General features: G+C 44.4%; 1 protein-coding gene and 1 long non-coding RNA gene across 7 annotated transcripts in view; one reads left to right on the forward strand and one right to left on the reverse strand.

Moving 5' to 3' along the window:
• The window catches only part of PAK5 (p21 (RAC1) activated kinase 5), a 162,801-nt gene that overhangs the window by 29,350 nt on the left and 106,415 nt on the right, over positions 1–27,036 (reverse strand). For 4 of the 5 annotated variants that reach the window (XM_085054000.1, XM_085053999.1, XM_085053998.1 and 1 more), the window contains one exon: positions 7,117–7,331. In XM_085054000.1, coding sequence (XP_084910126.1) covers positions 7,117–7,331 — 215 coding nt within the window. Of the gene's footprint in view, positions 1–7,116; positions 7,332–15,117; positions 15,195–27,036 lie in introns of all 5 variants that reach the window. The other variant, XM_085054001.1, reaches the window with a different exon arrangement.
• Positions 8,186–12,896, forward strand: LOC146438844 (uncharacterized). 2 transcript variants are annotated; one of them, XR_014850517.1, is made up of 3 exons: positions 8,186–8,363; positions 10,583–10,682; positions 12,400–12,896. It is a non-coding gene; the product is annotated as an uncharacterized LOC146438844 (long non-coding RNA). The 2 variants fall into 2 exon arrangements; XR_014850516.1 differs by lacking the exon at positions 12,400–12,896 and adding an exon at positions 11,249–11,311.

Consider the following 27,036-nt stretch of genomic DNA (forward strand, 5'->3'; position numbering starts at 1 on the left):
GGACAAAGCTTACTAAGATGACAAAGGGTTTCTGAAGAACTTCCTTAGATGGCCTCACTACCGACAGCAAACTCCAACACTCCCTCAGGGAAGCACTCAGTGAGCCCTGAGGGACTGTGCAGGTGTAGGTGTGAGCCTGCCTCCCAGGGCCTGCAGGAGGATAGCACTGGCAGCCCAATTTCTTCTGGGGATGTCAGGGACCTTTTAAATGAGGGACATGATCAGCAGGCAAGCAGCTGTCACCCCTCCGAGGCAGAGGGGCAGCCTGATGCACTTTGGTGCAGTGCTGAACTTGTCTTCACAGTCCAAACTGGAAAAAAGTGGAGTCTCCTGCCCACTGTCAGCTACAGTGACCACCTCTGAAAACCACATTCCTGCAGGTATTGCTCCTGCATCATCTGAGCACATTTAAAGGATGGTGATAAGATGGAATGTGACAAACTTTTCTTGCCACTTACAGTACTCTGTGAGCTCGGAGAAGGTGTTTTGCTGGTAACCTCGGTGGTTTTTTAAGGATGGCCAGGCCCTGCTTGTAAACCCTGGTGTTGGTATCCACGGTCCTGGTGCAGATAGACTACAAGTGCACCTGGCTGAAGCTGGGGGATTGTCATGAAGGACCAGTATCTCAGTCAGAAATGATATGTGAGTAACTGATTTTCTGGCTCATTAGTTGAACTGGAAAACTGAGGAATATCTTGTGTTTTGAGTCAGTCTGAAATGATAATGATGCTGTTTTTGATTCTCCAAATGAGGCTCTAGAAAAACAATGTCTGAATCAGACTGGATGAAATGTTTAAACAGCATGGAACACAACTGTATGAAAATGAAAAGAGCAGCTGATCAGGAACTCTGCTGTTCAGAAAGCCAGAAACTGAAAACCATAAAGAAGAAGCCAGAAACTGAAAACTATAAAGAAGAACTGAGAATGTATCAGTTAAAGCACCATGGGGAGAGGTGCTTCCTTTAGAACGGAATGGCACAGAATGGAATGGAAGGGAATGGAATAGACTATTTCAGTTGGAATGGAGCTAAAACAATCATTCAGTCCAACTGCCTGACCAATTCAGGGCTGCACAATTTAAAGCATGTTATTGAGAGCATTGTCCAAATGACTTTTAAACACTGATTATTGTTGAAATCAATTTCACAGGCAGGAAAAGTATTCTTCTAAAGGATTTACATAAAACCTACAATTTTCTGAAATCAGATAATCAGAAATTTACCCAAAAGTTTCCTCTGTACAATGCAGAATATATGAGAACATATTAACCTAGTGATATAATTATAAAAAAAAACTTCTGAGCTGTGTACTTCTTGCACTGATTCATTCTGTGGTGCATTTCTCTTTGTACAGTAATTAATTTCCTCCAAGATTACCCAAAATTGGCATCTTGGCTCCTCTCACAGCAAGTTAGACACATCCATGGACACTAGATGGCATATTTGTATTATATCTGTACAGGGGGTAACAGAGCTATCCAAAGTAGCACTGTCACTTACAGGTACAGTAAAACAAATAGCACTCAAGGATGAAGTATTATCCCTTTGAAAGAAAAGCTTCCACTTAAATGTGGAGCAGTATTTTCTTCAAAGAGGATCTAGCTGCAAATGCATTCATATTCAGTGATCAAAATAAATTTGAAGTGGGGCTGTCTTACAGGACAATTGCTCATCTGACAATAATCACTTGCAGATGAAGATAATCACAGAACTTTGGCTGGAAGGGACTTCTGCCTCCAGTGCACCCTCCCGTCCAGAGCAGGGTTAATATCAAAGTCCAGTCAGGCCAAAGGGCATTGTCCATCAAATTTTGCCCTCTCCTTTCTGAAGGCTGAGATCCCACATTCCCCCCTGGACTGTGTCCTGCTGCTCAACCATGCTTGGTGGCAAAACATTTTCCTTCCACCCAGAATGTGCTATGGTGCAAGGTGCTGGCTCCTGCCCTTTTTGGAGACACTCCCTCCATCCCCTCCCAGCCGAGCAAGCACCAGACCAAAAGTGCCATTAAGAACCAAGTGTGACTTTTCATGCTGTTGTTACAAGAAAGGCCCACGAGATGTCAGCAGCCTTCCAGGCCCTGTCCTGGCAGGAGTTGTCAAGGAGAAGTAAAATTTGGGAGGGTGAGGAAGAGAGGTCAAGACAATACTGCACTGTCCATCTGCCCCCACCCAGTGTGCAAAGCTTTTGAACAGCTCTTTATTTCTAAATCCCCCTTTTCCATGTCAGGCATTTCCCCAGTGCAATTCCATGTGTGATTAGAGGGCTGAGGGTTTTCTAATGAATCCTGGATGTTTCTGACTGCTCAAGCCCAGACAAGGACCGTCATTCATTTCATCTTTAAGATCTGTCACCACTCAGCATCACAGTATCCTCCATCTAAGCAAGGAAGCATGTAGATGTAGGGAAAAAAAGACACCTTAAATGAAGCTTGAATATCATGGTTGGGAAAATTTTAAGAGGCCAAACAGGATGGGGAAGAGAGAAACTTGCTTTTTTCCTTCTGTCTTCATAGAGTAAACAAAAGCTTTAATTTTAATGTCAGAGCTATTGAAGGGGCCACAACCAGTAACTCTTTTTCTGATTGTTTTTTTCTCTTTGTAGGAGAGAGGCTGAAATGTATCAGCAGAAACTCTGAAAAGTTTTTAAAATTACAGCTGACTGACCAGGATCATGGTCAAGGCTTGAGGGCAAAAGTGAGAAAAGCTAAAATTTTAAGACAAAACACATAGGTTAGACCACTGAAATATGAGGATGAAAGACTAGGAGAAAAGCTGGCTGGCCTGTGGTCTGTCCCCTACAGAAATTCTCAGCTCTGCAACACTGCTGTGCTGCAGAACACCAGGAAAATGAACAGGTTAATGGCACAGGAAATGTACATCTCAATTTAATGTGCACCTCAGCTCAGAGGTGGGGCATCCAAGGGCATTTTGGTGAAGGGATGGAAAAGACAATGTTTTCTCTGCTTTTAGGGTAGCCCAGCCCACGGGGCACAAAAGAGGTTCCTGCCATTTTCCTGACAACACAGCATCGATGTCAAGCTGAGGATCTTGCTTCTGCCTTTGCTGAACACGGACCCCTCTGCACCACCCCTCTGTGCTGATGCTCATCTCAGAGCATGGCAGGCACCACGGGGCACTGAGAACCCTCATCCCCTTACGCCTGTGTCTCAAGGGAAAGAAATGGGGGAGAAGATTCAGGAAATGTGAAATTCCACCACACGACCATGGCTGGATTTACTGCAGTGTGCTCAGGGAAGGTCACATGAAGGTCCCAGCAGCTAAGATTCAGTCTTCTTCAAGTGTCCACATATTTGGCCGCCCAAACACTGACAGCTGCCTCCCTCCTTTCTCAAGGACAAACTCAAGCCCTGTGTCACCCTCATGTTGAGAACCTTGATCTTGCTGAAGGTGTGGATGGATGAACCTACCCAAAGCGCAAACAAAAACACAGCAATGGAGCCTTGTAACAGCACAGACAACTAAAGAATAACCCCAGCATGGTGCTTTTTCATGAACACATGGCATTTTTCCCTCCAGTAACTTGACAGAAGTGAAGATGCTCAGCTGTTCCCTGCATTGGGAAACATGGGAAGGGATTTTAACAAGTCTTCAGTGCCGCCCTGCTCCTACTGACAGCAGCAGGCTTTCAAGAATGTTAATGGAGCATCTTTACAAAGCCAATGATGAGCTCTTTTGGCAAAAATCCCCAGAATAAAGGTTCTGGTGTCTGTTTTCCTGGTATTTTGAATGGAGTGGAGATGCAGTTGCTTAGTTATTGATTCTGAAGCTTTCCAAAAATTAAAGGCTGGTAACAAACTGGAGCTTCTGCATAGCATAAACTATGCAAAGATGAGCCAAGCATATTGTGTGCTGAGAACAAACATCAAACCATGAGCTCCAGGCACACACAGAATAACTACAAAGTACTGAAGCAAGAGAACCAAGAGACCTGGCATCAGGATGTCAGACTGTATGAAGCCTATTTTAAGTACAGGCAGACACAGGCTGTTCACATTTTTCATGCAGGATTTTTCAGTGAAAAATCAGCCTTTTTTCACCCCCTCCTTGTCTCTACTCCTCAAACCTATCAAGATGACCGCTTTTCTATTTTTCATTAAGTTTTCTGCTGTGCTATACTTGTGCTTGCACCTGAAATACACAATCCTCTGCTGGTATCTGGGTCAGCCACACTGAGAAGGGGAATCCCGTTATTGTGTCTCGTTGTTTTTGAAATGAATTAATTTGTACAGTCAACTCAGGTTTGGATTCAAAGGCTGATATTTCCATGACAAGATGCTGCCACCCGTGTGCCAAAGCACTGCAGGCCTTTCATCCCAGCCAGCACAGGGGCAGGGGGATGGCATCCCCCGGAATATTTGAGAGCCCAGGGCGCTGCCTCATCATCAGCACTGCTGCTGCAGCCCTTGAATAGAGATAGAGCAGGGGGAGTATTTATCATTCATTGGTTTTCCCAAGGGATACACTGTATACCGTTGCATCTGCTTTGCAGACTGAGAAACAAGCAAACACCACTAACTGAGAAAGCTGCAAAACCTACAGAACTCAAAAGCCTTTCCCTTCCCTGCCTCAGCTCTGGGTGAAGCCTAAAGCAAGCAAACATCAGCTCTGTCTCAAAACAAGAAACAGTGCTCTCAAAGTCTGTCTCTCTGATCTGTGCTAATCTTCAGTCACAAGGGAGCACCTATTAGGAGGAACCCTTCTGCCTCACACCACATGGGCACTCAACGCTGAAGGAGTCAAACAGAGAAGGAATTAAGGTGCACGTAAGAGCAGCGTTACAGAGCTGCTGTATGACCTGAAACCACAGCATGAACTAACACTGGCCAAATGCCTCAGCCTGACTTCATCCTGTGATTCAGGGAACAATTGTGAATCTTCTTCTGCTACACATCAATGCACTGATTGAACTATCAGTTGCTGTGTGGAAAAGAGAAAAGTTGTAAACAATACTGAGCTCTCAGAACCTTTGGTTCTTATCTTCATGAACTGCAAGTGCAGTTTAGATCTTCGGTTCTCAGTGAGGTTATGAAATCCTCAATGCCAAATACCCTAAACACTAAACTCGTGCAAGTGCACACATAAAAAACTCGTCTAAACTAAATGATTATGCTCAACTAGTTTAGCAACATTAAATATTCTTAAAGTGACTGCAACTCAGCTCCTCTCTGTAAGTTAAGCTGTATCAAAACAAGGCAGGTTAATTTTTAACAAGTATACAGTGAAGTGGAATGTTGCAATGGAGTTAAAAGTAAATCCTCAGTAGACAGTCAACACCTCTTAATTGCTATTAAAAATAACCTAGCACTATTATGGAGGCCCATTTCAACAAGTTGCAACTGAGCCTCAGGGAAAGAAACAAGATGGTAAAGGCAAAATTTCTTGAATTCTTCAGTTATAACCCCGTTTCCTTACCCACCTATACCTCTGGGCATGCAATCAACTGTAATTTGGGTGATCTCCTTCCAAATTCACATTTCCCATCTACGCAGAAAACCCTTCCTGGGGTGACTCTGCAGATGCTTTGTGCTCAGCCCTAGGAGGGTACCAGGCTGCAGGCATCCTGTCCCTGGGACACACATTCTGGGAAGATGTTGTGGGATGCATGGTGGTATCAAGGACCACCACAGCCCCAGGCCATGGAGGAATGAGCTTGGATTGGGAGCCACATTTTGGCTCCTGGCCCCAACCCTTTCCTGGCACAGGATGGTTTGGTTCAGAAGCACATCCCTGGAATATGCAAGTATATAGACCTTGGATACACAGACAGAAAAGCAAGAATTTACAATTTCTTGGAAAGAACTGGTAAGTGACTTTCTCCACTTCAAAATGTGGCAATCTCCCATTTGGGGCTTGATCCTTCACCGTGTATTATTTCAGTGAGACATGAACCAAGCCCTGTCCATTTGCAGGCCAAGACCCAGAGTCATATCTTTATAATGCTGAGATAAGTAATGCAATTTAAAGTTTTTTAAGCTCACAGATTTATAGCTCCAGAACTGCAGGAAAGAGAAGGTATTTCTTCAAGATAATAAACTCCTTATACTCCCCCTCCACTCCCCATTTTAAAACATCTTCATGTATTCATGTCAAAACATCCAGAGATATTTTTGGTGTTAAGAAGGCCTGTGGGACAAAGCTGGTCTCGTCTCTTAGCAGAAAAAAGATTACCTACCTTTTTCCTCATTATTCTGGGCCTCTATTATCAGTAAGATATTTTATTACAGCAAAAGAAAATGAAGACCTTGGTTTTATCCCCATTGTCCTGTAGCATCACCCAGCAGACCTGATGAGTGCCCTTCCGGAGCAGGCAGTAAATGTAAATTTAGCAAAGAGCACTAATCAAATATAACTACCGGGTCCATGCTCTCAGGATTATCTGATTTTCCCTTGCTGCAGAAAAATCCACATGAAAATGAAATCCTACATTTATTCTGCAGCTGCATGGCAGGGAGAGGTGTGTGGCTGCAAAATCAGGGTCAACTGGTCTACCAGAATCCTAAGCCTGGATCCTGATGGCTCCCTGTCAAATGCTGCTCTACCCTCTAAGCCAGGCTTTCCTCCCAGGTGTCCAGCCTGAGCCTCACAAGCCACAGCCTGGGGCTGTTTCCCCTCATTTTCCTACCCATTAAGGAGTTCAGCTTCATCACTGCGGGCAATGGTGGGTGGGAATGAGATCCCTCCTTGCCCAGCTGAACAAGCAATTTAATTTCTTTCCTTTGGTGTACTTTTCCCTCTCTCCCTTGCTCCAAACTGCCTTTGCTTAAAGCACTGTTCTTAAATTAATTATCAAGGAGCTTTACACTGCAGAGGAGCAGCATTTTGGGCCTCTACTGGGACTTGTGGCTTTTCTCTTCTGCAGCCCCTATCAGACCCATGACTCACACTCTTCTGAGACACTCACACAAGTTTTATACACAGAATTCCTTTTTTCCTCGCGGCTCTGCTGTTAAATGTTTGGATTTGCAGCTCCCTCCCAGCCATGCCTGCCTCCCGGGACAGCTGATATGTAATACCCCCACACTGCTGGCATTGCTTCTTGAAGGTGACATGCAATTACAGGCAGGTTGAATGACTCAGAGGGGACTCCAGGGGGTACCTTCATAGGAGCCAGCTGGATGGGAGTGATGCATGAGGGATCCACCATGGGCTTGGGCCGGTTGGCCGTGTCTGCCAGCAAGCTGTGCCACTGCTGCGGCAGCCCCGTGAACTTCTGCTCGCGGTGGTCGAAGCCAGTGTGGACCCGGTGCTCGAAGTTCGAGGGGCCGGAGATCTCCAGCCGTTTCTTCTTTTTCCCAAACATGGTGGAAAGATCTGGAGAAGTCACAGGGAAACAGGAGAGAAAAGAAAAAAACCACATCTTTACACTCTGTTGTAACCCTCAGCCCTTCTCTCTATTTCACAGGGAATTTTAGTGTCATTAGCCAAATACCTCCATGAACTTCCCTCCACACACCGAGATCTATGTGAGACAAGCACTTATCTGACCTCCTTTCTGGGAGAAGATTTTAAGAAATTAACTCAGTCTCTTACTATTTATGTTCATAATACCTTGAGAAACAAGGCAATGCCTCTATTCCCAGGAAAGAAAGCCCCAGGTCCTACTTTCTACTCCTCTCTCCGAGTTGCACCCCACGGAAGCTCCAAGCCAGGAGCAATGCCAGCAGCAGTGGATGGCTTTGCTTGGAGGACAGCACTTGCTGTGTGAGCCATGCCTAGAGACAAGAAGAGAGCAAATGCACACACAGTTTTGCATCCTAAATCTATACCCCAGATCCTGGACCAAAGATAACCCATCCCAGATGAGAGCCTGGCTCTGCTGTGGTCAGATCTAGGTCTCACACAGCAGCAGTCAAAGTATTCCTGTGCCATTTCAGTGATGCAAACAGAGAGCTCAGATCTAATTCTAACCCAATCCAAGGACCTTCATCTGCATTTGGGAAAAAATTTTCTTAAAAAAAAAGGCATGAGGTATCAGCTATTACAAGTATCACATAACATGGCCTGACTTCAGGAGAGGAATTATTTGCTGTGAGAGCCACATGCCCAGAGCACCTGGGTTCATGCCCAGGTGGGCACAAGTCCCTGGCTTCTGGCCAGCAGACTTGGGTGGGACTCATTACAGTGATGGCCCTACTCTAATTTTAAGGCCCAGGAAGAAAGATCAGCTTTTTTTGTTTCTGTATAGGTGGTGTGGAGAAGAGAGAGGAGTTCCTCCAGTGCTATACAAGCAAGGAGCTGGAGGCTGTTGGAGGAAATGTGACCTTCCCAGCTTCTCCATCACTGCATCGACCTGGGCTGGCCTGGCTGCTTGGTAAACCTAATTGTTACAGCTCTTGCTCTACAGTAAGTGAGTGGTTTTAGTCCATTTAGGTGAGAGTGGGTCGATTTGCCTTCCTCCTGTGTGCACTGTCCCCCTGAGAAGGCAGCAGGAAGGTTTCAGGGCACACAGGGCTAATTAATTAGCTGGGGCAAGAGATGTTTCACCGACAAGGTGGAAGGAGACATGAGCTGCAAACTGAGAGGTATAAAGGTATTTGCTCATTCTACTGGCATAGGAAATATCCAAAACATGGTGGTCCTACCTTAAAACAAATTGCAGCCTAACAGTTCTATTGAAGCAACCTCAGAACTGACTTCCTGGAGGATTACAGAAATCTGCTGTGCAAGGCAAGGACAAATCCCTGGTCCCAGGGGAACAGAGGTCCTGTTGCTTTTCAGTGAAATACTGCCCTGTCCTGGAAACTCCTCTGCCTGGTTCCTGCTATCTCAAAACAGTCCTCCACCTTGCTCTCTGGGCCAATTCAAGCACGGCTGGCTAAGCACTTGAGCAAGCAACTGTGTGAAATAGCAGCAGGGTGAGGAGGCTGGCCGCTCTATAAAACCTCTTCTATCACAGGAGAGACTCAGCTGTAAAGATGTTGCCCTGACTTTGATTCAGGAGGTGGAGAAAAGTTCAGAGAAGACAATACACTTGTGTTACTGCAACAAAAAAAGAGGAGGTGATAAATCAGTTATTTATTCCACCTTTGTTCCCTTTAACTAGTTTATCTAAAGATCAATTCCATTATTTGAAAATTGATTGCTAGCTGCTTTGTATGTCCCTGCTGTGTATTTGCAGGTGATTGTGTCCCTTGTGCTCATTTCCTCTAGACAGGTCAGACTTGCTCCTGTTGGCCTTTCTTCACAGGTCTCATCTTCCAGACACTTCTCTCTGGCTTTCTACCCTACTCTCAACTTCTTCCAAATCTCCTGCTCTTTTGACAGTCTCTCTCCAGCTCTGTTAGCTTGGTATCTTCCTCACCTTCCTCTCCCAAAGACTCTTACAATTACCTTGATATTTGGCTCTTTCTCCATATCCAGCATCATAATCGTTTTACTTTTTGGTTTGTGTTGGGTACCTTTTGGCACTCCCAGAGAACTTTCCAGCCTAACCCAAAGCCATCATGGTTGGTTTCTGCTCAGAGATGAGTCCTTTGCCAGGCTCAAAGAGAAGCAGCCGGCAGGTCAGGCAGCAGCTCCCAGCCAGGGCTCATCCGCAGGGCTCCACATATCGCAGCCGGCTGCAGATCAATGGCACTGCATCGATTTCATTCGCCCTCTGGGATGGCAATCCATGAGACTATTGGAGCAACATTTTAAACCATCAGCTCTAGACATGTATTTTTCCTCTGATCAATGCCAAGGTTTCCCGCAGGACTCGCATCCTGACGCAGCTGCTGGATGCTCAAAGTCCTCCCGAGCTCCAAACAACATCGGATAACTAAAAGCACATCAGCTGGCACAGTGCACATTGCTTTTTAAAATGAACAGCACATTCACTCAGCAAGACACCAGCCAGAAAGGTCTCTCCATTTTACTGCACAGCCAACCTCCCCTTAGCACAGTCTCTTCCAAAGAACTGTAACACACACAGCAATCACAAGGAAACTTTATTTCCCCTATCTCTCCCAAAGAATGGAAATGATGCTACTTGTTTTCCTCAGCTGTCTGAGGATGGGGGTTTGGGGCAGCCATTTCAGTTTAACTTTTTCTGCTGGACTAGTAAATGTCCTCATTCAGTCCACACTGATGTGTTTGGGCCTCATACCTCAAAAAAGGAGAGATGATTTAATTTTTACCATAGCTCTATTGACACAAAAAATAAAGGACTTATTTAATCAGATGTGGGAGCAGAAAACATCCCAGGTAAGTGAATACAGGTTCTCCAAGACATAGAAAGCCTTTTTAGGAAAAACAGGTACTTAAGTGCTTTGAAGAGAAATGATGGAGCTTTCCAGGATGCTGTGTGTAGCATAAAACTTATGAAACTTCTATTAAGAGCATAAAATAGATGAAATTAAAGTGCATTCAGGCACCTGCCCATTCACACAAACCAGCAATCCTCTCACAGTTATTAAGAGCCCCTAATTTTCTAATGGGATTACTTAGGAAAACATCCCACAGACAAGAGGGCAGCCTCCTGCCTTTAGCAGAGGCACAGGGAGGAGGAGGCTGCAGGGCAGCTCTGCTCTGTGCCATCCCCACGCCAAAGCACTCACCCTTAACTTAATTCCTCCCGACAGCTTCCAATGTGGCACCGACTGTGCCAGGTCTCTCAGCAAATGCCATCCCTCTGTGCAGCTCCTCCTGTGCTCACCCCCACAGAAGGAGAGGAAATGAGAGGTATTGCACTTGTAATTGGTTGCTATTTCGGTGGGATGAGCACAACCAGGACGTCTGTCCTCTCCTTGCACGTGCTTTGCCAAGGGGTAGTCAGGCTGATTCCAACACCTCGTACATGGCACAGGTGACACATGGGGCTGGGGGAGCATGTGCTAACAACAGCTACTAGCGATGGCAGCGGGCTTGAGCTGGCTTTGGGGGGAAGAGAAAACACAACTCATCATTGCATGGCTTCAGTGGGGCGTTTCTACAGAAAAATTGTACTTGCTCTTATGCTGAAATTTTGCAGCACATTAATTTTGTGCTTGTAAATGGGAGGTCTGAAGGAGGCAGTCCTTTGGTGACAGCAAACAAAGAATTAAGTAAGCAGGACAACATGACACCTAAAGCAAGTCTGCTTTTAAGCAGGAGAGCCAGGAGTTGAGTCTGTTCAGCTCCAGCCTGCCATGCCAAGGGCTCCTCAACCCACAGTCCAATATATGGACATGACATTTACTGGAGGAAAACTGTATACTGGTGGGGAAAATCAGACTATTGCACCACCTCTCCTCCTGTGTAACCCACAGGGTGCTGGTTCCAGATGTGCCACGGGGGAACGGGGAAGGAGCAAGGAAAGAGGAAGAAATGTGTGAGCTGTGCTCTGTAGATCCAGTTACCCAAACCCCCTTCTATAATTGCAGTATTTGTCTTACTCTCCTTCTTTGTCTCTGCCCAAGGAAGGAGCAGTGCCAGCTCTGCTGGTGCCTGCTGAGGAGGCATAACAGCACCAGCCAGCTGCTGCAGGCACAAGGTAACGCTGAGAAGGTGCTATCAGGAGTAATCACTGCTTTTGCTCTTAATGCTGTTTACTGTAGAGCCTAACAAATCGAATTACATGCTAATCAGCACACCCTGCCTGCTACATCTATGCCAGACTTGGCTCCTTTTCCTTGCACTCCTTTCTATGCACAGAAATAATTCACTGAGCATCACTGTGCCATGGCCTCCTAGGCAGCTCCAAATTCCTACCATGACCTTCAACAACGGATCACATCCCTACAGAGGAAATTCCCTCTCTGAGATGTTGCCCATTCAAGGTGTATGATGTAGACCAGCAAAGTAAATTCATTCTGCTGGCTGCTGCACTACCATCCTGCTGCCTCCCAGTCACAAATGGAGGCGTTTTCCCAGCTAGGAGTACCCTACAGCCCCACGCTGGAGCAGGAGGGTGGCAGTACTGTTTTGGGTGCCAGGGGAGCCCATTCAGAGTCTCTCATGATGGTCTGTGCTCGGGGCAGGATTTCCAGCAACAGCCCTCGAAAAAGAGCTAATAAAGTCCTGCCAGCTCACCCCCCTGAGCTCACACAGAGCTCACAGGTTTGCTCAATCTCAAAAGCTTGGCCTCATCCTGGGGTTTTTATCAGTTGTCCCTCTCCTGTATGTGAGATCAGGGGACACTCAGAGACTGGTGAACTGAAAAGCTGAGAAGTCCAGATTTATGTTATTTCCCTCAAAGAACAAATTTTTGCATTTATAGCAAGTAAAATCCAAAGTAGTCGGAATAAAAGGAAAAAAAGGATTACTGCAATCCCAAGGTTAATAATATTCTGCATCTTTTATCACATCCTAAGAGTAATCCAGTCAACCTACCAAATAAGAGAGAACTCTGTTTAACTGTGCCCCATTTTCTGTTTCCAATAAAAAAGTCAGAGCCACTTTCTGCTTTTCCTCCAAATAGCTGGTCTTTTAAAGATGAAGAAAGTTGGAAAGACCTTTCCTGTCTTGTAATCTTGAAAACTACCAAGGAGTCCCGAGTGCATTCCCTAGGCAGTGACAACAGCCCTTGCCATCCCAGATGTCCCCAGACAACCCTGAGCAAAGGATTGTGAAATTCCGCCACACGTGAAAACATACAATAATGTACAAAGTTACTACCTCAAATAATGAAGTGAGATGGGCATTTTTACTTTAAAATGGAACTTTTAATAACTCTGTTCGATTGCTATATAAGCCCTATCTTTTTCCTGTGGTATTTCAGCAGCCAGATAAAGTGTCCCAATAACCCCAGGAAATCCTGTGTGCTCACCATGACCCCAAGCCACCCTGGGATCCTGCAAGGATTTCCTACACACACCTCGCTAGTGTTCCAGCACAGGTTGGGCTGAAAATATTCCTTCAGGAGGGGCTCTGTGTTCCCTGTCTGCCTCAGCCCAGCAATGTGTTTGCTTTTAAACCACCAGCAATTAGTTCATTTTCAATTAGGAAGTGCACACTGCATTAAGCCTGTGAGCCTGTATTTTCTGCAGGGATTCCCTGTGGTTCCTCAGCTGAGCAAGCAGCAGCAGCAGAGCCCTTTTCCCTTGGGGATGGGCATGTTATTAGCGTCTAAAAATTGCCTTCATGCATGCTGAGTATCATCTGTGAGCCCAAAGCAGGGGGCAGCAGCAAGGGCTGTAAAAAGGTTTTGTGAAAAGGCACATTTTTTCCCCAGGTTGGCCACACAGCCAAAAAACCCGGTTACTGGCAGCAGCATTAATAAAACACTTAATTTTTAAGAAACCTAACAGAGACACAGATTGCAAAATGGGAGATGGGTGCAGGTTGCTTTCTTTTGATAATTTTTACTTACTAATAATAGTTTACTGTAGCACAAGGACCTCAATTATTCCCCTCCAGAGCAACCCAAATGCAGTAATACATCATTAGCTTTGGCGGCTTCTGTTCCCGCGCTCTGATTAATTGTAACCTTTCCCGATATTTGATCGTAAATGAAAGAGTATGAATTGAGAAGCACAAATTAAATTAACGTGTCAAGGCAGCCTGCAGAGCCAGTGCTCCAGACAAATGGGAGCTGGGCTGAAACTCAATCTCGAGGAGAAAGCAAATGTCTGGGATGGACTGACGGCAGCGTAAATTGCTGAGAAATCCTCTGTGAGTGAGAGGTAAAAGTGATGTTGGCTCTCCTTCTGCTCACACAGGTGCAAGCTCGGGCTGCTGAGGCAAGTGGAAGGAGACCAACAATACCTGTGGATCTATATACCCAATATATATTTAGTATATTTACTGTATTTAATAAAACTATTAAAACGAGGAAAATAATTTGGGGTTTTTTTCTTTAACAAGAAACAGCAACAGTTTTGTATTTCCCTTCTGTTTAAGGATGGTTCTGAGCTTCTTTGTGGGGACCCTTTGCTTCTGGCTGCAATCAGAGCATGAGTTCCTTTTGCAAAAAAAAAGAAGCATGCCTTGACTGCAGACTTACATTTTTAAGAAGAATTTATCTCTATTTTTAACTGAAAATACAGAGAGCACTACCTACCCTGTTTTTCAGGAGATAGAACAAGAAGCTGTATCTGAAAAAGCAGAGTGAACTGAATGAGAAGACAATAAAGTTCATGGAAAGACTCTTAAAAACCACATTGGTTTCAGGTCAGGCCTGACACACTACTGAGACAAAAGGAGAAATCCTGTTTTACTTTCCAGATAAAGATATTCCTGAATACTTCCCTAACTCCCAGGCTCTCATTCTGGGTAGACAGGATGGACACAAATGGCAGACAGACAGGAACCAGGGGCCAGCTGCCAGCAGAGCACCTCAAAGCAGAGGTAGGTGAGTGCTGTAGTCATGTCCTGTATTTATTTATCCATTTGCTGGTGTTATGTAGAGGGAGATCTCATTACTTCTTTATCTGTGAGGCTTTTGTTTTGTCATGTGAATGGACAATGCCCCATGCAGGTGAATGCCAGGGCTCACCTGTCTAATGAGAGACCCCATTTCCCAAGATCCTTGCTCATCCCTCTGTTCCTAATTACAATTTGAACATTTCAATTTTGTAACAATAAAATAACACCTTGGAGAATGCTCTGACATCCTCTAATGATGACTTTAAACACTGGTCCTCTGGCAGCAACAAAAAGTATCTACAAATCCTGAATAAACCAAGACAGCTCACATTTTGAGTCTTTTACCATTCTGCTAAGATCTTCTGCACATAAATAATGTACTGATAGAAATTAATCACCTGTGACCACATAGTTTTTCCAGACTGCCCTTTTCAGTTCAATGAAAATATAGAAATACCATTTTCACTGCATGCCCATGTGAGTTTTAGAATGAAAAGCTTGATGATCAATAGGATTCAACTTACTATCATGGATTTTCAAGGTGACTGATATTTTTTTGAGATGGGACAGACTTGTAAAGTCATTTAACCACTATTAAAATACATGCCTTAATCATGGAAAGATATATACTGATGGACTAGACCAACAAAAATGCCTCTTTCCCAAAGTCCCTCATTTACCTGGCAGCATTCTGCTCATTTCAACCTTGGGTCAAATGAGTCAATTTCTCAGAGTTTCTCTGTCACTGCGCAATATAATAAAAATACATTTAAACAATTACAAAGAATCCAGGACTTGTCATTGTCCACGATTCTTTTCAATCCCACAATACCTTGTTTATGGTTGAAAATGCCTTCATTTGTCCCAGCACAGCAGTGTGTCTCTTGATAGCTGGCCCATGAGACATATCTAATAGAAACGCACAACGGAACAAAAGACAGAAAAAAATAATAACAAAAGCCAATGTATGTTTCCAGAGAAATAGTAAAAGCTGGTACAGAGTGGCCAAACTAGGATTGATGTACTCCAGGGAACAATGCTCATTCTTCTTTTTGAAAGCTACTGTTGTAGGAGGACTCATTTCCACACACTGACTGACATGTGCTTTCCTAATTTAAAAGTCTTGTGATTCCCAGTGGATTTTAATGCTCAGTAATTTTCAGCTGAGTAGCTTAAACGCAGATATTGTAGTCAGTCACTCTCTATTATCTTATACACATGCACACATAAATAGCAACGTGGAGCTGGAGGTTCGTGCAGGCAATTAGTCTGCAACAGCTCTGGGCACATTAAAGAGGAAACCCCCCCTCAGCCCCCCGAGCCCCTGGAGGTAACTCAAATAATTTCTATCCCTAGAAAGTGAAAAGATTCCAGATTTGCAGAAGCAAATAGTCCCCTGGGTGCTCAGCTTGAGATAATTAATGGTATTAACTTTGTAGGAAATGCTGGACATCCACAGGGAGAGGGGATTAAATAAGGCACCCATTAAATCAGACACCCTGAGTCTCAAGTCACTTCTGAAACTTCCAACAGTTGTAAATTATTTTTTTCTGAGTTGATATTAATACTATTTTAAAAGACAGGTCTATATTGTAAAGGATGCAGCTACTCTATTTCTACATTTTCAATTAGAAAAAAATACTCAGTAAAAGGAAATACTATGAAGAATGAAAGTGATGATATACCAGTAGAGAAGACAAAGTGAGCAGAAAAATCAGACAAATGTTCAGGAAATATCAAAAGCAGAATTGCGAAACAGTATGGTGTAATTCTGAGTATTAGTAAATACGGACAGCCCTAGAGTTTGGGGTAACTGTAGGGTAAGAACTGCAAGGATATGAAATTCTACATTTATTACAAGATTGAGCAAAGTGCTTGAAAAGCACTTGGAAAATTGTTCTCAATTGTGCACAGGTTACACCTTCTTTGCATTCTGGGCCACATCCTCAGTGGGGTCTGCTGGCAAAGCCTCAGCAAAAGAGATGGACTGGCACCGACTTGGAGCACAGCAAGGGGGACACTAAAATACCTTGGGCCTGCATGTAAAGCTTTAGTTTGAAGTCTCTGAAACTGAGTTTTCTCCCCACACTCGATAATAGCAGCAAAGCTGGCATTACAAACATAAAGAATCACAGAATCAGGGTTAGAAGAGACCTTCAAGGCTATCTAGTCCAACCAACACATCCAGAGATGGTGACTCCACCACCTCCCTGGGCAACTTATTCCAATGTCTGACCACTCTTGCAGTGAAAACAGTTTTTCAAGTATCTAATCTGAACCTCCCTGGGTGTAATTTAAGCCCATTTCCTCTTGTTCTTTCAGTTGAGATAAGGCAGAAGAGACCAACCCCACCTCACTACAAACTCCTTTTGGGTAGCTGTAGGAGCAATGAAGTCCTCCCAGCCATGCCAGTTCTCTCAGACCCTCCTCATAGGACATGTTTTCCAGAGCCTTCCCCATCAATGTCCTTTCTGAAGTGAGGAGCTCCACATTGAACACAGCACTCGAGGTGCAGCATCAGCAGTGTGACCTCAGCAGTGACCAAAGCATGGCAGGCTGCAGTATGGCTTCCTCACAGTTCCCAGGAAAGACCTACCACAGGACTGCAGGGGTTCTCACAAGTGCCTGTATTTACCAGGGTTGTATTTTGAAAATTTCTAAAAGACAGATTTAACTTGGGGAAAAGAAAAAAAAAAAAAAAATTTCCAGGTCTTGAAACCAAGTGATCTTGAGCTGGTTGCAGCCAGAGCTGGATGCATCCATGAACACATCACAACTGCATCCAGTAGGGGCTTCAGGAGGAGGTGGAGGCCCCAGCACAGATTTTCCAGCCCCCAGAGAGTATCACAGTGACAAGCACAAATGGGACCAGAGGGGGACACACCCCTGTGACAGCACCACATGTCACTGAAACAATGTAATGACAGGGGGGTTCTGGAGGCTCCTCACTGGTAAGTTTGCATTCAACATTGTGGCTAGCACAGGTCTTTCCCATGAGAAATTTCTCCTGTGTTTTATAAACAAAGATAAAGTTTGGATGTTATTAGAACAGTGTCTCGAGATTTGGACAGTTCAGGCCTGGCCAATCAGGCCTAGGGGGAGGTTTCTGACTGACCAATCTGGGTGACCTCTGAAAAGTCTATATAGGTTGGAATCAAAATAATAAAGCTCTCTTTTCTTGCCACACTGAGAACCCGGGTCTCTTCTCTGCTAGCGGCTCAACAGCGACATAACATACCTATTTTTCCTCCAATAATATTCACTGCATTTTTTTTATTTACTTCTAAAACAGTACAGACTGTGCTGGCTCTGAGGAACTGCTCTATTACCATAACATTCGTAAAAAAGGTTGCTTTCCAATGAATGATCAACAATAGACACTTCGTTATTCATTATTACTAACGGCTTGTCACTGGTAAGACTATTCTTTAGGATGAAGCACAGGATCTGATCTGTAAGTGTTTGCCAAAAACTGGCACAAAATCAGTTTATTTGGTATGACAAAATACCTTTGAAGTGCAAACAAATGTATCTGTAGATAAATGTATCTACAGCAAGTTCCTGGAAAATGAAAATCATGCCTGTTGTTATCGCTGCAGGTTCCCTACCTTTCCATCTGGTTTTACTCTGCATTGCTGTAACACGTAAGTGAAGGGAAAATATTTCCACAGACTACAATAAATCACAAATGTGTCGATTCTCTTTAAATTTTTATTCCTTACATGTTTCTTGTCTTTTTTTTTTACTCTGCATTGTACTGGAAAACTGGTCTGAAAGTCAATTCTTATCCTATTACCTATTGAGCTGCTGTATTGCCATACTCTGTTTCCACATTGAAAATGAGAACTGATCCCTTGAAGGGTTTCTAGAGCTCACTATTTATTACCTCCTTCAGAAAGTTTACCATAAGCTCTTTATAGAGAACATGGAACGTTTATAAAGCAATGTCTGCTCAGTCCTCCTCCCTCTGGATCATGCCCAACAATCAATAATTGCAACTGAGGAATTCCTCAACACTGATTTTTTTCAGAGCTAAGCGACCTTGCCATGCAGACTTTGTGTTTTGCCACCTCCAGACAGTAGTCTGGAAATGCTGGGTCTCACCTGCTGCCTAACTGGGAGGTAATGGAGACTCTTTATGCCTTATCTCTGAAACGGATGTTAAAGTTTTCAGACCAGCCACAGAAAAGCAAACAGAAACCACAGGAAACTGAATGAAAGAACCCACATGTTTTTATCTGAGTGCAAATCCAGAAAGATGAATGCTGCTGTGAGGTTTTTATTGTCTTCCACGTTTTAAATAGCAAAACCAGAAATGTTTTATGGCTGCAGGAAGGTTTTGAACAAATGGAGAGGTTACTGCATCTCAGATGGCCACCACTGCCACCTTCCAAGAGATGCTGCTGCTACAGAGGTGGCTCCCACCCCTTCCTTCAGAGGAAGGATGCACACGTGAATCAAAGCATTTCACATCCATACACTGTTTCTGGGAAGGCCCTCTCCAGGATGAGGGGTTTCATCTAAAATGGTCCAAAAAGATACTTTCAGCCTCCCAGAAAAAACCAACAAGGAAAAGAGTTTGCCAGGTAAGTGAGATGCTAAGATGACTCTCAGAAATCCTGCTCTGGAAACACCATGAGACGCTGCCATGTGACTGTGTGTATGAGCTGATTCAGCTCCCAAACTTTTAGACAATTATGTTAAAAAGCCACTTCTCTCCCACAAGAACTACTTCTGCTGGAACAACATGGCATCATCCCTCACCAGTCTGCACTGACTGATTTTACAGCAGCTCTCAAGGCTGTTTCATAGGGAAAACACTATCATAAGGAGTCTGGGAGAGAAGGCAAGATCTTCCCCAAGTATTTTCTGATAAATCCTATTTACTGCTGAGGGTGAGATGCTGAGGCTAGGCAGAGGTGAAGAACTTGGCCATCATCTCTTCAGTAATCAACATCTCGTGGATCCCCATGGCTCCATCCTGCTTGGTGAAATGGTGCCAGTGGCTCCAGACTCTAACCCCTCTGTTGATATTCAAATATATGTATTTATATTTAAATGTAGCTTATTTTCATCTGAGATTGCAGGTCCTTCTTAAAGTCTCAGCATCAAAAATACACCATCATTTAGAGAGAAATTATTAACAGAAAGGGACATGTTTGCATGCTGACTCTGACTGCATTCACTGCTGTTTCCAGAGGCAAGGAGAGTCACTAATTCATTCATTCCCCACTTCGTTACGGAATGACTCCAACAAAGCTGCTGATACAACTGGGAAATCAAAAGATGAGCCAGGAAAGTGACTGCAAAAAAATGCATTAAGGGAACATGTGTGGTTATGTCAAGTGGTGGGGCCAGAGTCAGCACTTCAGGAAAAAAGGGACTGCAGAGTCGCCAGCTGAGAGGCAAATTAAATGTGCAGAAGGAGCTCAGTTCCTAATGGAAATATTTTCTTACCAGAAAAAAACGGTGGTTTCTGTTCTAATGAAATATGCTGTCCTACAAAATCTCTCATTTAATTTTCACCGTTTCCTTTTTGTACTTAAATACGGAATCACATCAAACTCAAATGCTATTTAAGATATAGTTAACCCCCCAAATGTCAACTTAGGCTTTTCCTCAATTCTTGGACATAAAACTCAATTAACACCCTGGTACTTTCTGTTTCAGCCAATCTGAAAATTGTTGGTGCTCTAGGTGGGCATCTGAGATGACGCACTGTTGGCTTCATGGGGCAACAGAAAGGTTTCAGAAAGATGACTTTGGGAGAACCATGAGACTCAAATTGTTGGAGACATCACAACTGAATGACAGAACATCTTTTTACACCCTGCCCCTGGAATAGTCTCTGCACTCCACACATCTGTACCCCTGTGCAGCCACCCCAGTGGGTTTAACAGTGCCCAGCCTTGAGCTCAGCCATACTGACAACCCTGGCTTTCTACATTATTTCTACCTTCTTCAGGGTAAAGGCAGGAAGATGTCCTGAACTGCTTTTAAAATGATTATGCAAAGCACAGTGGGCTGTATAATACCTTCTCCAATAAAACTCCTTTTTAGTACTCTGACAGCAATCAGCTGTGTTATTATAACTATTCTTTCTCCTTGTCACATACACGCTGAATGTTTTAAATGGAAATAACATCACCTTGTCCCCCCCTGTTTCTTACTTGTGGCGTGTCCTTGCAAGTAACCCATGCTCAGCATGCCACAAGCTGAAGGCTCAGCTCGCCCACCTAAGAGATGTGGATATGAATAAATCAGTGCAAAGTCCATGTGAGCTCCTTCTCTCTCACGAGCAGGGCCTCAGGCTGGAAAACCTGGATCTGCACTAAAGCTGCCATGCAGTCTTTAACTACCCGTGGTACCATTTTAAAACATTAGTTCATTCATTATAGGGATTCATTTATTTAAAATATCAAATATGCAGTTGGGTATCTACAGAGAAATGAAAAAACCCCATGCATATTTACTAGAGTGGTGTGGCACTTCTTTTACAGGGTTTGACTTATTGGAAAGGAGTTTTAAAACTCACAGGACATTCCAGAATTCCAAGAGCTTCAGACTCCATCCTATCAGGCTGGAGTTATTCAGTCTCTATCAGGCTGGCTAGGGTAAATCTCATTCCTGAGCACCTGGTGAGAGAGCAGTGCTGGGTACCTGTTTTACTGTGCATTTTGTACCTCCCTGAAAGTCATCTTCAAAGCTCATCTATCTTTTCCCCATTGTAGAGCTGTGTCATCTCAGTCTTGGGCTTTCTGGGGTGTCATTTGGGTCCTGATGCAACTGTTTTGGGGCAGAACTCTAACTCAAGAAATAGCCATTTTCTTCTCTGTTTCCCTCTACTGAAAATGGAAAATGGGAAGAATTGGAAAAATAACCCTCCATGGTGACAGCACATGCAAGAGCAGCGGAGGGGGGGGACAGATGATTTTATTTAAGAAAGCCTATTTCATGCTCTCTTTCTTTGCAGCAGAGGCTAGAGGAGATGTTGCTTCCCTCCCTCTCCTTTGCTGCCACCATCTCCCATGTTCCAATGGAAACCAAAGTGCTCCTTCATCAATGTTTTCTAAGCCAAGATTTTGTAAAGCTGGAAAAAGACTGAGCTTCACATTATCTGGTCTGAATCCAGCAAGGCTTATGCTCATCAGAAAAGGAAAAGGAATCAAAGTTTCCGACTTGGAAAACCTCAGAGCCAATATTTGTAAATAAAGTCTAATTTAATTACCCATATATGAATTTTTCAGCTGTCCAACTCTGAAAGAGCACAATCCCACTGGGATGAAGCAATCACACTATTTAACATGCAAAATCATTGCTTGCCTACCAGCTTATTAATAGGTAGTTTTCTAATTCAGAGGAAAAGGCAAAGGAGAAGGGTGATAATCTGAACACAAGCATCTGAAATGCTCCACTGAACTGCTCCAGCAAACATAAGAAAAGAATTTTTTCTCTTCTCCCCTCCTCCAATGACAGCTTTGCAGTGCTGCTGGCATCCATCACATGTGCAGAGGCAAATGCTTCCACACTTGGTAATAATCAGAGCAAGCAAATTATGGATTAGGAGGAGGAACTAGAGGGTTTTTTTCTCTTGGCTAAAGGCATACTTCAATCTGAAAACTCAAAGGGAACTCACTAGTAGTTTCCTCCTCCACTTCCACTTTCCAAACAGAGCCAGGACTCCCTGCAGACCTTCCACATCACCCAGTTTTCCCGAGCTCTCAGTTCCGCCATGCTCCTGCCAATCCTTTCCACACCATTCTTTCACTACCTACTTATGCAAAATAATCTTCCAAACCCTCTCCAAACTTCATCTCAAGCCCATCTTCATTGCCCACTCTGTCCCCACCTTCACTGTCACCTCAGGTTACCAAGTACAAATTTACCCCCTCTCACTTTTGGACTCACAATATTTGCTGCAAAATAATACAAGACCTGAGAAAAGTCCTCAGCAGAAAACTCCTCATGGGAGCAGATAAAAAGGATTTTCCTTAATGTAATCATGAACTGAAATCAATAAATGCACAACAAGGCAGTACAGATGCAAACCTGCACACTGCAAGGACTGGGCAGGAAATTTATATAAACTGTGGTTACATGGACAGAGTAAAGAGCAAATACAAATGTAAAAGACACAACACGAATGGAATATTAATAAATGATTAACAGGCAGGTTTTAGGACAAGCGTTACACATTCTGTATCTCTACAAAATCAGCTTTCAAAAGTCTAAGACATTAAGGCTTAATCAGAGTACATTGTTTTACAGATGAGATATCACCAGTCAGTTAAATTGCAGGAATGAAAGAGGGGGTTTAATTCAAGCTTCTCTAGGGAAGAGATTTGTTTGAAAGAGGTCAATTAGGCCTTCCACTCCAGTTAATCCCTTCTGTTTATTTTAAAAAATCTGGAATAAGGAAAAAAATTACAATAGGCCAGCAAAGCAAAATTTTCCTATAGATGCACCAAAACGAAACCCTGCAGGTCAGCTTGCTTTCAGCTGGGAGAAACACAGGCAGAAATTGCAATCAGTCTGCATTTCATATGGATGCATCACGTGGAGATGATTCAGACTGAACTACTCTCCGAATTAGCTTTATGAAACACTCTCCTCCAAGGAAGGCAGCAGTGCATGAACTGGCTTTGGAAAAATCTAAAATATTAACTTACAAGTCCTGTTTGGAAAGAGGACTTGTAGGGAAAGACTTCCTCTGTAGGGAAGAACTGAGGGCACAAGAGAGTGGACCCTCAAAGAAACTATTTCCATTATTTTGCATTTTCCTTCAGAAGTCACCAGCCCTTCTTCCCCACAGCCCTGGAGCTGTTAATGGCACTATTTACATATATTTCCCTTAAGCTTTTGAGCCACCACTGGTCATTTAGGTCAACACATTTGTTTCTTCTGCTCTTCTGAATATTGATGGGTTTCAATCTTTTTTCCCTCTTTCTTTGGTCTGACTGTAACTCCTTTCTGAGCTTCCCACAGCAAAGCAGCAAATGCCAGGCAAACCCCACACTGTGCTGCCCATCTGCTTCCCGCTGCCGCCTTCCTCCTCGCCCTGTGGTCCATCCGCTCCGCGGTGAGCCTGATCTTTGTGGAAAGGCCTTCTGGATGTTAAGGACTAGCTACCCGACTCAATCAGAAAACAGGAAAAGCAGCATTATCCCCTCCTAGAGCCTGCACTCAGTTTTTTTCAGTGCTTACCAGCACCAAGCTCTTTTTCACTGGGCAGGTGAGAAGCCACCACTGCGCTGTGACATCCCCCAGCCAGCAAAAGCATCAGAATCCATTTCCTTGCTGAGACACCAATTAGCTCCCAGCACTGAAGAAAAAGTGTAATAAGGCTGCAAGAATAGACAATCCCTACAGGGAAAGCAGCACAGGTAAACAGGGTGACAGGGGAAAGAGGGGTGTGCAGTGGGAAGTGCAGGAGCTATGAGGGCAGGATGCAGGAACATAGAAATCCCGTTGGGTTTCTCCACGAAGACAAGAGCAGCACAGACAAATCAATGTGAGTGGCTCCTAGGGGAGGGGAGGCTGAGCCAGAGGGGCAGATGCAATAGAAAACTGAGCAAGGGAGGAGAGCAGGTGAGAAGGACTTGAATAAATTGAGAAGCTTTGACTTGATTCAGTATCAACGAAGAAAGGCAAACGAGCAGCTCTTAAGGGGCAGGGAGGAGGATTTGATGAGCCATGAGGTGAAGTGATGGTAGCACAATTAGTGTGGCAGCTGCTGTGGGTCCCCTCTGCTGGCTCTGCCCGCTGTATTTCTCCCAGCACCCTCATCACTCAGAAATGAGTTAATTAGACACAGCCCCGTCAGCTCCCTTTACAAATCCATAAAATTCCTTTGGGCTCAGCTCTTCACCCCTCTCTCTTCTGCCATAGAAGCAAGACTTTATGAGATCAGTAACACCCCATCTCCATCCATGGCCTCAGGAACATCTCATTTATGCAGGAGCAATTAAGGGGGTTCACTTTCTGGTAAAGAACTTCCACCCCATTAGAGTACATGTGCTTTGTCCCATGCTCTGCCTTGCTTTAAAAGGAAAAATCTGCTTTCACAGCTGCCTCCATGGAAACAGCAACTCTGTGGTGCTGGCAGTGCTCCAGGCCCGATGGGCTTGGTTCTCACGTGGAAATCTGCATTTCTTGATTGCAGAGTGCCAGGAGCCCAGAGCCCAGCCAGGTCTCCTCTGGAATTTTGGACAGCACCAGTGAAGTTCCTGTGGGTCAGATCTCACACTTGGCAACATCAGTGCAAGCCTACTGCTGGGGGACACTTGAGAGGGAGGAGTAGCAGGCAACGCCTTTAACTCACACTCATCGTTACCTCTTGCAGTGATGTGGATCCTGGACTACTGAAGTAGCTCACGGAGATAGAGGTAAGTGCTCAGCTTCCCTCCTGTAATAACCTTTGAGACCAGACACCCAGTAAATGCAAATTAAGACAAAATTCCTCCAGTTCCCATTTTGAAAAACTTGCCTGCCCTTGTGCTCTGCTGGATTTGCCCCCCACCCCACTGTATCCCCCAGCAAACCACAGCACGGCCTGCTGCACTCCTGGGGTCCAGAGGAGGATAAATGACTCCTTTGGCCCCTTGAATCCCCTAATCTGCAGCTTTCAGACTATCAAAGAGGATGCACAGCAGCTGCACAACCAGAGCACAGGTAGAGAAGAGAGGATTTGCCCTCTGGCTTGGGAAAATTGGTCCCTGTGTAATAAAACACATAGCTCTTCTATAATCATTTGTTCAGCTCCATAAATCCCAGGGCATAAATCAGACTGTCAGGAAAAGCAGCTGTGGAGGACTCTGTGCAGAAGGAAAAGAACCCAAACCTCTGTGAACACCTCCAGCACCACGGGGTGTTGCTGGGGAGCCGTGCTGGGCCAGTCCCAGTGCTTGCAGCCTCCACATCCCTTTGCTGCCTCTCACTTCAAAGGAGCTGCTCAGTCGTAGCACTATAAATAGCAGCAGAATGGGGCTCAGTGGCAGCTTGTGGTGAGTATTAGGGAAATGCAAAATTCAACAATCCCTAATTGCCCTTCAGTCAACAGTACCTGTTTGAATTACTGTTGTTATGACAAAGATGTTGAAATTGCTAACATAAACACAACCAAGGGTAGCAGATGCTGTAGCTTTCCCCCAGCAAACGTTACTTGCTGCTAAATATTTTCCCTTTCAATACAAAACCAACATCCACAGTGGCCAATACCCAGCGATCAGGGGATTTGCAGGAGGGTGCCCTGGAAGCAAGGACAGGGCTGGTGAAGGAGAAGAAACTCATGACAAAGGTCCCTGGGAGCTCATGAAGGAAAGGCTGAGAAGGGAATTCATCCATTTTGCAAGGAATGATTAAAAACAGTTATAGAAAAGATGTGAAGGGAGACCAAAGAAACATCCAGCCATGTGTCAGATGAAAACTGAAATACATCTTTTTAACAAAAAGGACATGGCATATTTGTCAAAAATACTGTTCTGGAGAACATGAAAAACAGCTGGGGTGGAAGAAGCAGGCACAGATATTTGCAAGGTCTTGTTCAAAGCAGAGCATCTTCAGGAGACTCCTCACCATCATCTCTAAACACTCCTGCATTGGTGTCTCCCAGTGCCTCCTCAAACACCGAGATGTGCACACAGACCTGGGCCAGCCGCCTCAGCACAACTCAGGTTTCTCTTTCCTTCTCTGCCAAGAAAGCTCTCCATCCTGCCCAGGTTTGCCACTTCAGAATCCCAGACGTGGGAATGGTGATAAATGCTTCCCAGCTGCCAAAGCCAGTGGAAAGAAGAGGCATCTCCAGCAGGACCACACCCAATGGACCCTAAGGGTTAGTTCAAGACCCATCCCATCCGACACTGTGCTGGGTACCAGGAGCCCCCTGCATCCTGCAGGATGAGGCCTCATGGATCACTCCTGGGCATCTTGCCTTGGAGAGTTATGCAGATGACTCAGTCCCATCAGCAACAATAAATTCAATGAGCAATGGTATTTCCACACACAGGGAAAAACTCTGAACACATGGTAAAAACACCACTTGTGCAGACTGGGAAAAGATCTTGAGTCCACACAATGCTTTCCACATCACTGCAACTCAAGGAACTGCAAAATCTGGCCCAGAATACCTTTTACTTGGTTGTGTGCTGGTATTGCTGAGGATTTTTTAAAAATACATTTCTAATTCAGATGTCTTAGCACCACCAATCCCAGCTCCACTTAAGGAATTATGCTGATTTAACTCATCTGAGGGTCTTTGCCTGAATTTCGTTTAATGGATGCCAAAGAGCCAAACTCATCTCAGCTCTTACAAAGCCCAGAGGTGGAGGCACAGATCGGGTCTGATGCTGAGGGGGGTTTAAGACCTGATCCTACACACACATAGGCATGACTTTATTCCAGCTCTTTGGTCTTACAAGGGTTAATGAGGCTATTCCTGTGTTCAAAGCAAAGCAAGTTACCGAAGTTTACAGGACCAAGGTCTGATTTTCTTCCTTGAGGCAAGAAGTTGCTTTTTTGTCATTGGTTTTCTTGGAAAAGTAATCATCTTTATGGAGCTACCCTTTGCTGCAGGTTCTAACTATTTTGAACCTTTTCAAAATGCCACTCCTGGAGCCACTTTACAAAGCACCAATAAAATTAATATTAAAAATTACTTTGTGCATAATTCATGGCCTCTAGAAACCATTTCTTATTCAACTGGCAAACCAGTCAGTCATGCATTTTACATTGCTTTCTCATTTTCCTAGCTGTG

This window comes from Lichenostomus cassidix, chromosome 3 (assembly GCF_008360975.1).
Source record: "Lichenostomus cassidix isolate B80296 chromosome 3, HeHo_3.0, whole genome shotgun sequence".
NCBI classification, from domain to species: domain Eukaryota; kingdom Metazoa; phylum Chordata; class Aves; order Passeriformes; family Meliphagidae; genus Lichenostomus; species Lichenostomus cassidix.